A 12,780-nucleotide genomic window follows, 5' to 3' on the forward strand; every position below is an offset into this window, starting at 1 on the left:
AAAGGAAATATGAAAAAAATCCTGGAACATAATCCATAGGAAATAGCTTATTTTTCAAGGCAGCCAAATGTACCACACCCATACTCTGACAACTAAAAGATTCATCTTGATCTGAGGCTCTTTTTGCCTTTTTATTCTCATAAAATCGCAAAATCTGCATAATCTAGTAGTAAAGATATTAATGTAGGAGTTCTCTGGTGGAAGCATACTTTAAAAATAAGGAAAAAAGTATATAGTTAAAGTCAGTTAATTTGCTGTAGAATTACTATGAAATAGTAAATGCTCAAATAGGCTTGTGTTACGTACATAAACCAACTTATTCACCACTTTCTTATCCTCTCTACAGTTAAGAGCAGGACATCTTTACACAGAGTACTTGATCAAATGCTTGTCATCTAGTATTTGGTATTTTCTTTGAGAAGAAATATACAAGTGAATGCAGGACTGTTCAGGGCCCATTCCCAGCTCTGCCTTCTGCTTATCCTTACCCCCAAGTGGAACTAATGATAACTACAATTACTGTTGCTATAGACTCTAAAAGGACCTTCCTTCCCTGCCCTCACAGAAAGCAGCCGCATAGCTACTGGCAGGCTCAGTCGAAACCCAACATACACAGAGCATTCATTTAGTGGTCACAGGAGACAAAAGCATTCCAGGACACAAGATTGCAGAAGTGACAACATAAAACATTGGCATCTTTGTGAATATCCAGTTTTATATTTGTATGCATTTTATTCTTGATACAGAAGCTTCAGTACTAGGAGATCAGAGGCAATTATAGTCACCACAACGGGATTATACAAGCGCTTGAATAACTATTAAGAATAAGCAAAGCACAGTAAAAGTATGAGTAGACAGTGAGTGGTCTCAGTGATAAGAATTGTCAAATGAGAAATCTCAAGCTGCTATTCAAACATTGTAGTATCCTACTGAAAGAGCTCTTCCAGGTGACTCTGCAAGCTGTAGCTGGAACTCCAAGTACTACTCAGAGCAACAAAAGGGTACAGAAACTCCAATTGTATGCATTGATTTCATACCCATTTAAGGAATAGCTATTGTATTGCCAACTAACAGCTTCATCATCCATTTTCTCTAAACACTAAACATTCTCAAAAAGGTGTGTTAAAAGAAACAAAGCACCAGAGACTTGCACGCAGCAAGGGGCCGCAATGGCAGTGAGATAAAGTCTCGACTTCAGATTATTAATAATATAACATAGGCCAAACTGGTAGGAAGCAATACTAGATAATCATAACAGATTTCAGTAAGTACATTGTATGTATTTACTTTTTAGATCTCATTAACCTAACAGTTTTGGAAGATAAAACTGAAAACAGTGTCTCTTTCGTATCTAGGAGTTAGAGACAGCACAAGACATCCCTTGCATCTGCTACCAAAGCTGCATCTCCTTCAGTACATAAAAGTATTCAAGTGACCACTTTCAGTCATTCCAACATCAAAAAAAATGAAAGCTACAAAAATAGTGCGCTCTGTAATATGTTTCTTAACCTCTTATTTCAAGCTTGGTACTACTGTAAAAGTGTTTTCCTCAAAATTAAATACTGAACAAAAAAGATTGTTTTAATTAAGCATTGAGAGGTTCTCCACTTACTAATATTAAAGAACTCAAAGTACTTCTCTGCTTTTAATATTAAAGTGGTAATATCTATGCAATTTATGCTTGACTAGACTAGTTTGCATAATACACTTTAAGGCTAGATATACACATTAAAATCTCTATCCCTGCTCTTTAACCTGTAACTCTTATATGCTAACTTCTCCATCATCTAGCAGCACAAGGTCAGTAGCAGAGTAGACAAGAAGTCTGAAAGCTAGAGAAATCTACCTGCATTTCATTTTTCACTGAACAGGATATCAATCATATGACCAGCGACCTTTAAGAGCTTCATGATTAGATTCAACATCCCTTCATAACCTAATTCTACTCTACTGATTATCGACCTGAAAATCTTGGTGAAAAACTAACAGAAAATGCTGAATCATGGGACGGTCAAGAAATTTGAACAAATGACAAATGTGCATTACAGAACCATTTTCCAGATACAAACAACAAAGGAGCATGAAGGCGGCTGTGACAGATGCTGCTATACATTCCATAAGGGTTTCCTCAAAGTGCATCAGATGGACTGAAGAACAAGTCCCGAGATTAAAGGAGTGGCTTATATAATAAATATCTTATCAAACATCTCAAGGCTAATGCAGATTCATCAGATCCAGTTAAACAACAGGAATAAGCATTACAGCTATTGCAGATATACTCATGCAGAACATAATCATCTTGATACATGAGGCAGAGAAGGCAGGAAATAACCCAGCAGTTTATGCTCAAACTTTATCTTGACAAACTCCTCTGGAAAGAATGCATTCCAGTTCTTGAGAGCTCTTCCTCTAGCTTGTGTCAGTAAAAGTAGCAGCTAATAGCCTAAATAAGCAAGACAAGTTTACCCTGAACCACAAAAGGCACTGGGGGGGGGAGGGGGGAACACACACTCAGCCGTCTAGTTTCCAATACTAGATTCTTAATACCAGAACTAGTATTAAAATAAAAGATTCTGCTTCACTTCAAGTTAAATCCCAAATATAAGGTTCATCCTCCAAAGATATCTGTAATTGTAGTGAGGAATATAGTTGTTAAGGTTCCTCCTTCCTCCCCCACAACATCAAAGTGTTCAAGATAATCAGTCTCTCTTGCATTTAACTTTAAGAGATAAGTTTGCTCCCTGTATCTGGTTTACCATCAAAATTCACCTTTGCAACTTGCGCAATGCTAACATTTAGCACTCAATAATGGCAATGAGTAAGATGACTAAATTTGTCTAATAATTGCTAATAAATAAAAAAGGCAGCATACAGCACCTTTTTTCTTCCCTTTCTTCAGAAGCTATAAGGCTTCTTTGCCCTGATTATTAAGAAGTTTTCTATAAGCCTTGCCAGAAAAGCAGAAAGTGACACAGAAACTTGCACAGAAGTAGATGATGGCTAAACATTTCTTAAGTTAAACTTCCCAACACAGCTTATCTTTGGGAGAAGAATTTGCATCTAAAGAGTTTTAACCGTAAGTCTGCATCCAGGAGCTATGACTTTAGCTATTGAAATAAGTACATCCGTCACTAGCTCGCTAAGTTCAAACATTCACAAAAAACTTTTTACAGGACAATACAAAAGGTGATGCTGATAGCTATTTGCAAGGCGATGTACACAGCAGCATATGAAATTTAGGTCCAAGTAAACAGCGGGTGCCTATCTCAGGAAGTAGGCTGTATTTAGCATCATTCAAGCAACCATCTCAAGGCCACACAAAGAGACTAGTCTCCTATAGACTAACAGGAAAGGAGGCAGTGATCACAGCATCCCTGCAGCAGATATATAGGCCGACAGAAAGTTACTTTATACATGAAAATACCAGCTTGCTTCATAACGGCAGCATCAGGTGAGACAGTGCCAAGACCTCTGCTAGAAGTCTGCCAAGTCAAATGACTTACCTGGAAAGTAGTATGGACTATTGTGACAGATGACAGAGAACAGGCCCTTTACAGTGATTCTGTACCTAAGCCAGGCTCCTTTCCCCCTCCCTCCACCCTCACAAAACAAACAACGGGTAACATTATACTGCCACAAGGTTCCCTTCAAGCTGATGGCTCAGTCGTGTGTCCTGCCAACTCCGCTGCACAGAGGAAAGAGAAAGCACAGGAGGAGTTTAGAAATCAGTCTTAAAGCCCTCTTACTTTTTGTACTTTGAGACAAAGGCAGGATAAATTTGACGCTGCTCATAAGACAGGTACTTCACAGATCTACTCTGAGAACTATTACCTTGCTTTTGATGGGTGCGAGGAAGAAAACAGGATGCTAGTACACATACAGAGAGGAGAGTAACAACTGTTCTAAAACCTCCAAGTGAGGTTTCCAGTGAGCAACTTTTTAAAAAAAACATTTACCAGAAAGTCCAAAGTGACCAGAGAACTCGCATGTATTTTGTACCTCACTCATCCTGATTAAAGGAAAGCAAAACCTGACTTCGGAACCAGTTAATCAGTTTACAAACGGACTCTAGCAATTACTTTGATTAAACTTTCTTACAGTGGCAACAGAAGCAAGACACGTGTAACCTGAGCCAGAGATCAACTTAGTGTTCAGCATATGGCAGGGAGTTCAGCTTTCCACAGATATTCTCTGCACTGCTCCAAGATGCGGGTAGTGTCTTCTCCTCTGGATAAGATGCCATATAGTCCCTTTCCTACTCTGACATACTCACTCCTGTTTGGCATAGGACCGAGTTCAGCACTCCTTGCAGAAGCGCAACAAAGCGTCCTTGCATCTTGTCAGAGATTCACATGGGGAAAACCTATTGCAGGTCCGTCAAGAGGGCTTAAAAAAAAAAACAAAACAAAAACCAAACACACACCACACAACCACCACCCACGTAACAGATTGTAATCCAAGACTGATATGGACTTCTTTAGTTCATGGAAACTTTTAATTGAAGGACATAACCCACTGGGCCTCCAAAAGCATTGTTTTTGTTTTTTTAATCATGTTGTCCTGAAGTTCAGGAAAAAAGCCCTACATCAATGCAAGTAAGATTATTCTAACAAAACTGTTTTTAAAAACCTAAAAAGCACAGGAAAGAGCTTCACACAAACCTAAAGTGATCCTTCCCTTATCAAGCTTATTTAAAAAGAAATTTGGATTTTAAAGCTACAAATTTGCAAAAGGATTCTAGAATGTAAGCATAGCAAATTAAAAGAGCGTTGTTTATCAAGTAGCTTATTAAAAACAAAATGGAGCAGTTACATGCACAGACATCTCCTTTTTTCCAGGACAGGCTCTTCAGGTTCAGCCCTTTCTACTCCATCCCATCGCAGGAACTCTCCAATCTACTGCTATGTAGTACGGCTAAGCTTATTCAGGATACAGGGTTACTTTACTCAGCACAAAACATCAAAAAGGCTGTGGACCAGCAGGAAGGTTTGCAGCAGTTTTAATTACCACAGATACGAAGAAAACACATCTATCAGCAAAGACTGAGGGAACTGTTGAGCAACAAGACAAGAGAAGCTTGAATCTAACAGAAGGAGAGCTGAGAGGCATAATCTACAAGCACATTGCTGCTTTGTCTATTACTGGAAATAAGAGTATGTTAGGCAAATCTGTCAGGAAAGATGTAAGCAAGACTGATCCCAATTTTCAAAGAAAAAGGACCTTGATGGTCTAATGCAGCCCTAAAGTTCTGTGAAATGTCACTTTAGCACTGCCGTTTTTTTCCTGCATGAGGCATCTTGATAAAGATGGTCAGTGAGGTAGTGAAGGAGCAGAAAATTAAAGCTATAAGAAAAAGAAAAAGAAAAGATAAAAAGGATGATTTTGTGACATAAGCCTTCACTACCTTAATGCCCAGTTATCTTCTTCTAAATTGATCCCAGGTGAAATTAAATAATCCTTCATTAGCAACAAACAAAGGTTGATCTTTACTTAACATCAAAGCCAAGCACTGATTATGTGGAGAAATCAGTTTGTAAACCATTACCAAAGAGCATGTTCAAGTTGAAGTTCTACATTTACCAACAATATGGCAACCAACACCTTCATATGATTTTAAAGTATTTATACTGTAACCTTGCTTGTCCTTCAGAACATCAATAGCCCTGCTCTGATGCAGAGCATTAGCATCTAGATAAAAGCATGAGAGTTTTCAGTACTAGAGAATAAGCAATTGAAGAAGGAATCTTACCATTGTATAGAACTTTCATGATAAAAATAAATATTTTTTTTAATGGGGAGTAAGAACGCTTATTAAATTCATCCCAGAATCCAGCTATAGGTAAACTACAGCAAATTGCAAGTGCAATTCTACAGCATAAACAACATCCCATTAGCAAAAGCATAGGGCTCAAGATAAGTATTAAACAATGTTAAGTCGTCACATATTACAATCTTCACTTGCTATTGTCCATTCTTTTGCCCGTCAATAATAATTTGTCACATTTCCTAACCCAATACTCCCTGCTCGGATTTGCATACGTCCTTTACTTTGCTAGCATGCTTGCATTCAGACCGATTTGGTAGGCTGGCTAATTTCAGCAGCATATCATGGTTCCTCCTAAGCTGTGCACATACAACACTGAAAAAGTGTAATCTGCAAGTTCTACATAAATACTCACCAGTTTTTGTATCGTTATCCCAATCCCACGCTTCTATTATTAATGTGAACGATCTCTGAAAAGAAACAAGACACCAATTAAAAATAAAAATCTACTGTTACAGACACTTGAAACAAGCAGATATTGCTGGTACAAGAAAGCCAACTTAAAGCAGCTTAAGACTTCACTACTTTGCTGCCATGTGAAAGCCCTTAAAGGCATCTTCTCAAAAGCTGCAGGTATAAAGCATTAAAATTGTGGGGCAAAGCAGGCTAACAGCAAAAGAAAGATATCACCCCCACCCTTGCCCTACAAAGGGCGGAATTATTCTTCTTATTCTCCCACACTTATTTCACAGCTTTGCTTAACCACACAAGTCCTTTTTATTCAAAACTTTCTGTTATTTCTGAAGTAAGACGTTCTGAACTATGAGAAATAGCTAGGGTATTTAAGATTTAAACTACCAAAAAATAATAAAAAATAAAAAGTAAAGCCATCTTTTAGGAATTCTACACAACAGTTCAGATATATCATTTTCTAGTAAACAACAAAAAAAAGCCCCCTGTATCCAGTAACAGTTTAGACTTATTTTTCAGAAAAGACGACATGTCAAGAATGGACCCGAAAAAATTAAGGCAGAAACAGATATTTTTAAAGAACACATGCTTGGTTATATCTTTTCCCTGAAAGGAAAGAAAAAGCATGACTTCAGACAGTTTTGAAGTGATTTGGAGAAAACACGAAGGCTTTACTTCACTAAAGCCTATGAAAAACCTTGCATCAGGCAGTTCTGTTCGTTTTATAACAATATGTAGAACAGATGTTGACATTCAAATAGAAACCTTCTTCAGAAAAAACGTCAATCACATCTGTGCATAAGGTAACTTTAGCTATTTAAGGTCAACAAAAGTAGCTGTCAAGCACTTTAGCTTTAGTATTTACCAACTTGTCCAAGCCAAAATTAAGATTCTCACATACATATAAAACCAAGAACAAAAACAACCAAGAATCAAAACAGCTATTGCAGCACTGTCCTCAAACTCTGCTACATATATCCTAATGCTTAGAGGCAAGCCACACCAAAAAACGAAGCTCATTAAATAATGCAGAACCAAGCCTTAGTGTGTGCAGAATTCACAGGCTAGCAAGCTACAGAGTCACATGGACCTGGGGAAGTTCAATGAAGAAATGAAGAGCACCCTCTTAGGAACAGCATTCTGTAAGAAAACCAGCTGTTTTTAGTAGGGTATTTAGGACCATTTTATTGTTATGCCAAGAGATGTATATTTTTATTTTGTGATCGCTCACGTTTTGTACATATCTTCCCCATGCAGGAGGGTTCACAACACCAAAATCTCCCTACTTTACAACAATAACAAAAAATATCAATGCAGCACCCCAAATAGAAATGTTCTTGGTCCAAGGTCCTTCATGACTACAGCAAGGCATCAGAATCTATTCAAAAATGCATCTGTGCGTGCTTATTTTTCCATTGCGTAGTTAGATTAACACATAAACCATAAACTATAGCACTGAAAAATGTGTTTCTTCCATACTTTCAGCTTAAGGCAGATTAAGACAAACTCAGATTAAGATAGACTATTTATCACCATTTAAAGATAAAGATTTAGTGGTAAGTAGTTATGTGACACTCGGGGGGGGGGGAGGGGGGGCACGGAGGGGGAAGAAAGCTCAATAGTGACTACCCTGGGCAGAGGCATACTTAAGCTAAAACTGCCTTTGGAAAAGGTCAACTAATAAGAAAGATCAATTGAGAAGATAATCCTCTGTTTTTGAGGTATGTCAACACTGCACAATTCACATTACACATTTGTTTAAATAAATGTTATAGGCGCATTTCAGTAGCTTCACACTCCACTTCCCTCTTCCCCCCACATCTGGGCACCTTGGGAAGCTGGATAGGGTCCTACTGTATGCTGAGAACACTACCTAGTGCCCTTCTCCTAAGAAGCTACTTGAATAAAGTGACTAGCATCAGAAAAGTAATGCAACTATATGGTATTACCCCAATGTTGTCTTCTGGCAATTACAAGCCTGTTTATTTTGGAGGCTAAATTAAAGATATTATTCTATGCAGAACGCTATGAATTGGTGCACGATTGAAGTTCTATTAATTTACCTCCCTGGTTTTTACAACTCATCTTGTAACATCTCCCTCCGTTTTTCCTGTGTTCCACTCATTTGTATTAGAGGTACACAATAGGGACCAAGCGCTTCCAGACATCCACTTACTCATTTTATGTAAATGCTAGTCTTTCCTACTGCAAATCGTATCTGACTGTCTACAAATTCTAAGGCAGTAAAAATGAAGGTGAACTCACTGTCTCAAGCAACAGACTAGCCAACCGTGCCTTCCCTTCAAGGAACTAGAAGGCAGATTTGTATCTCTGCCTAGAGCAGCAGGAAGTTTGTGGGTAAAGGGAGCTCCATGCTACACACTGTCACAGCATGTATGCACTTCACGGTATGAGTGAGGATAGGGCGCATTCTCTTGATTTTTAAGATGCTAAAAATAAGGAGCCCTAAAGCTCAAGTGGCAAATCTGAATATCTAAGCTGGCATACTCTTTAGAGTTGAATAAAATATTCTTCTGCCACCTCGATACTACATCACAAGCAACTCTAATTCTGGCAGACAACTCTTTGTCCAATATGCAGAATAACTGAATTTCTGGCACATATAGCCAAGTACGCAGCCAAATAATTGACTTCTGCATTCCCCACAGCTTGTGCTGCCTCCTAGTGGCTGGCAAAGCAAGAACGCAGCTCTGCAAGATGTGTGCTGTGCAAGCCTGTTTTCAAGTATTTTTCACCCTTCCATTGGTGACAGCTAGCCGCTACCCGCCTGTGTGTAATACACAGAGTGAGCATACATGATAAAGACAAGACCCAGACTACTAAATCTATCGCTTGCTAGCATCCCATATTGTCAGTTTCCCCATATGTAGTTCTGAACTAAAAGGCTTAATACAGGCACCTGGCTATTTGCACATGAGCATGAAGCGTTACATTTTAGGAGGGTTTCTCATTACACTTCTAAGACATTGGTGATGTTATCCAAGTTGTAATAAAACTGTATTGATAGTCGAATGCCCATTTACTTGAGAACTGTCCTATCTGAAACCAATTTTCACTCACATGACTTCCTGCTTTCTACTGAGAGTTACACAAGTCGCTCTTTGAAGATCTTGAACGGACACAAGCATGTTAAGAATGTATGCAGAAAGTTAATTCACCCAAATGGCTATTCAACCTGTAGAGAATCACAGAACTATAGAATGGCTGAGGTTGGAAGGGACCTCTGGAGATCATGTAGTCCAACCTCCCTGCTCAAGCAGAATCATCTAGAGTATGTTTCTCAGGATTGCGTCCAGATGGCTTTTCAATATCTCCAGGGAAGGAGACTCCACTGCCTCTCTGGGCAACCTGTTCCACTGCTCTGTCACCCTCACAGGAAAGAACTTTTCCCTCATCTTCAGATGAGACTTCCTGTGTTTCAGTTTGTGCCCGTTGCCTCTTGTCCTGTCGCTGGGCATGACGGAGAAGAGTCTGGCCCCATCCTCTCGACACTCTCCCTTCAGATACTTGTACACATTGATGAGATCGCCTCCCAGTCTTCTCTTCTCCAGGCTCAACAGGCCCAGCTCGCTCAGCCTTTCTTCAGAGGAGAGAGGCTCCAGTCCCCTCATCCTCTTTGTAGCCCTCCGCTGGCCTCTCTCCAGTAGTGCCATGTCACTCTTGTACTGGGGAGCCCAGAAAAGAGGAGGTAGACCAACTAAGATTACCAGCCTAGCTTGTGTTCTCTTCCTCACCACCAGCTAGTCAGCAGCTTTGAAGAGAAATTGCTTTTCTGTGGTAGGGCAATGGATTGTCATGTTACAATTATTACATCTCAGAACAGGAAACAGCTCCCCCATCTTCCAGTTCAAAAAAGCTCTTGTTTCTCAAAGCACTGAGTTTATTAGATCTGTTTTAAAATGAAATATAAGATTCAAAAGAACTAAAATAAGCTGAAAACATTCAAAGATGCATACAACTATCTCAGTAAATATGTTCATGATGCATTACACTGAGACCTTTACAGTTGACTCAACTCTCATGTTACCGGAAATTTCAATATCCATATACTGACCCATAATATAACCCTGATGTTTGATAAGCAGAGTAAGAGCTAAAGGCTGAATAAAACCCATGAATAAGTTTTTCAGAGTACTTTATATTTAAATCATGAGAAGCCATTTTATAAAAGCTTTACTTTGGTTTGCATTAGTGACACCTATACTCTTCCATAAGATTTCTAGCATGGACTGTCTAGCAAAACTTCAGCTGCCACCAGCTGCAAGAAATTCTTTCGTAGCACAAGATGCTTATACCAGACAATGACTTTCTTTCCAAAATTGTGCTTCCAGAAGAGAATTACAGAACTTGTAGTAATGTTGCTCTTTCCAAAGTCTAAGCTCTATTCATAGTTAGATTCTTTAAATTCACGCCATCCAGCAAGGTAAATTCAGCTCTTCAGAACATCATCAATAGGCAGAGGTTAACTTAAGAGATATTTAAGATGAAAAGTTTCCAAAGGCTATCGATCTAGTCACATAAACGTTTGAGTTCTTACATAAATTTTGCAAAAAGAACTAGTCTAATAAAGATGCTAAAATACTTATGAATTTGCAACATTTTTAGGTACAATATACACATACCACCACCTCTGTTTCTGTTCTAACTTGCTTCCAGGTGGTATTAGAGACTGATACATGACTAGTACTTCACTTACTACAGAAGGACAAACACTTCAGTTTTTTTTTTAATCTATTAAAAACAAACTTTGCCAATTAGTATTTTTTGTTTATTTCAACAGCATTAAGCAGTTTAGAATATTTTAAAAGCAAGTATGGATTTGTGGAGGGCAGAGAGGGGGAAGACATGCAACACTGAAAATAACTTGCTTCTACTGACTTTGATGCCTAGGTTTATCTTCCAGAATGAATTACTGAATACAAGACAATATTTGGACTTATCAGTCCAAAAATTGACAGAAGATGTTGAGGTTACCAGCTAGAAAAGAAGCATTACCACACTTCTACAAAAACGCATAGCTTTACATACCATTTCATACAGTTAAACAGAGGCACTAAGCAGTTTGGAAAGTTACAAGTTAAGCCTGTTAAACTATCCCCGTTACGCTGCTTCAGTTGTGTTATTCTCAGGATAGGTGTTCACAAAAGCAACTTCAAAGCATACTTCATTGTTTACACTAAATAAAACACTCCCATACTATCCCAAAGACCTACTCTCCAGGGAGGGGGGGGAAACAAGACCCAGTAATACTGCTTTGGCATTGTCTTTTATGAACTAGTATCTTGGCATTTGCAAATCAATATTCAAAAAGATGTTTTTGGAAGAGTTAGATGCACATTATGTCAGATTCATCATCCTAAGATGATCAATTTGCTGATAGCGCTTTCAGTTGGTTACAGAATTTATATTCTCCAGCTCAGAGTTAAAAAAATTTCAAAATGTTAAGATTGAACTGAAAGCAACAGTTGACATCATTTTCTGCATCAATTTCCATAAAAAGTTATTGCATATTAAAATACTTCTGCTCTAACAGATGAGAAATTTTTAATTTCATCTGAAGTTTTCCAAAAAAAGTATTTTGACTGGAGTTTCAACAGATAGGCAAAAACATACCCAGAAGGAAATCTGGAATTAGCTATGAATTAGAAAAAAAGTGTGGCTCCTGAACAAATCCAGAGCCCGCAATGTCTTCCTGTTCTATGAACTATTACACAGTTACACCAGCCTTCAGTAAACGCAGACTCTCTGTTAGTACCATTTCCTTTAAAAACCTCCATCAAGGATAAGCAACATTTGTATTTGAACATTTTATTGTTTGAGCTTGTATTTTTACAGTTAACAACTCTTACTCTGGAGCTCCAAAAAAAAAAAAAATTAGTAGACTAGTATTAAGCCATCACCAATGTTTCCTGCGCACTGAATCCCTTAAATCTTGACTAGCATGGCTAGCTTCCAAATTTGCTTTTTTTAAGAACCTCCTAGACGAGTGAGGCAAATACAGCTCCAAGTCTTTCACTCCTGTGCACCCTGCTTGCCATGCAAAAAGCTGACCTAAACGTAGCTTCCTTCTGCAGAACTACGCGGGCAACTATGCAGGCTCTTGTATCTTTGCTAGGAATAAGCCAGAATTGCCAATGGAGTAAGAAGAAAGAGTCTGAAAAGATCCAAGGCTTAACTCCAAAATAAGTTTAAGAGACAACAGATGGAACAAGCCTGCAAGTTGATCTTTGAGAAGCAAAGACACAGCAGAGACTTCCTCTAAAAGAACGTATGTTCCTCACTCACACAAAATCTTGCTTCTTAGGTGTTTTGGGGGGTGGGGTGGTTTTTGAAACATCCTTGAAGTTTCAGCCACACTCACAGGCAAGAACTGGTCTGCTCCAGACAAAGGCCATTCCAACATACAAAGCTGCAAGAGCACCCACCCTTTAAACCTCCACTTTTCATTTCAGAAGTCCCATTAGCATGATGAGTCCTAAACAAAAGCCTTCCCTTTGGAAACCACAGCCAAACAATCATTTCTT

At 38.6% G+C, this 12,780-nt stretch overlaps 1 protein-coding gene across 1 annotated transcript in view; it reads right to left on the bottom strand.

Moving 5' to 3' along the window:
• The window catches only part of JAG2 (jagged canonical Notch ligand 2), a 72,497-nt gene that overhangs the window by 39,125 nt on the left and 20,592 nt on the right, over positions 1 to 12,780 (bottom strand). Inside the window, exon 3 of the mRNA XM_068947300.1 lies at positions 6,180 to 6,234. Within this exon, the coding sequence (XP_068803401.1) occupies positions 6,180 to 6,234 (55 nt within the window). The remainder of the gene's footprint in view (positions 1 to 6,179; positions 6,235 to 12,780) is intronic.

Source organism: Struthio camelus, chromosome 5 (assembly GCF_040807025.1).
Source record: "Struthio camelus isolate bStrCam1 chromosome 5, bStrCam1.hap1, whole genome shotgun sequence".
Classification (NCBI taxonomy): domain Eukaryota; kingdom Metazoa; phylum Chordata; class Aves; order Struthioniformes; family Struthionidae; genus Struthio; species Struthio camelus.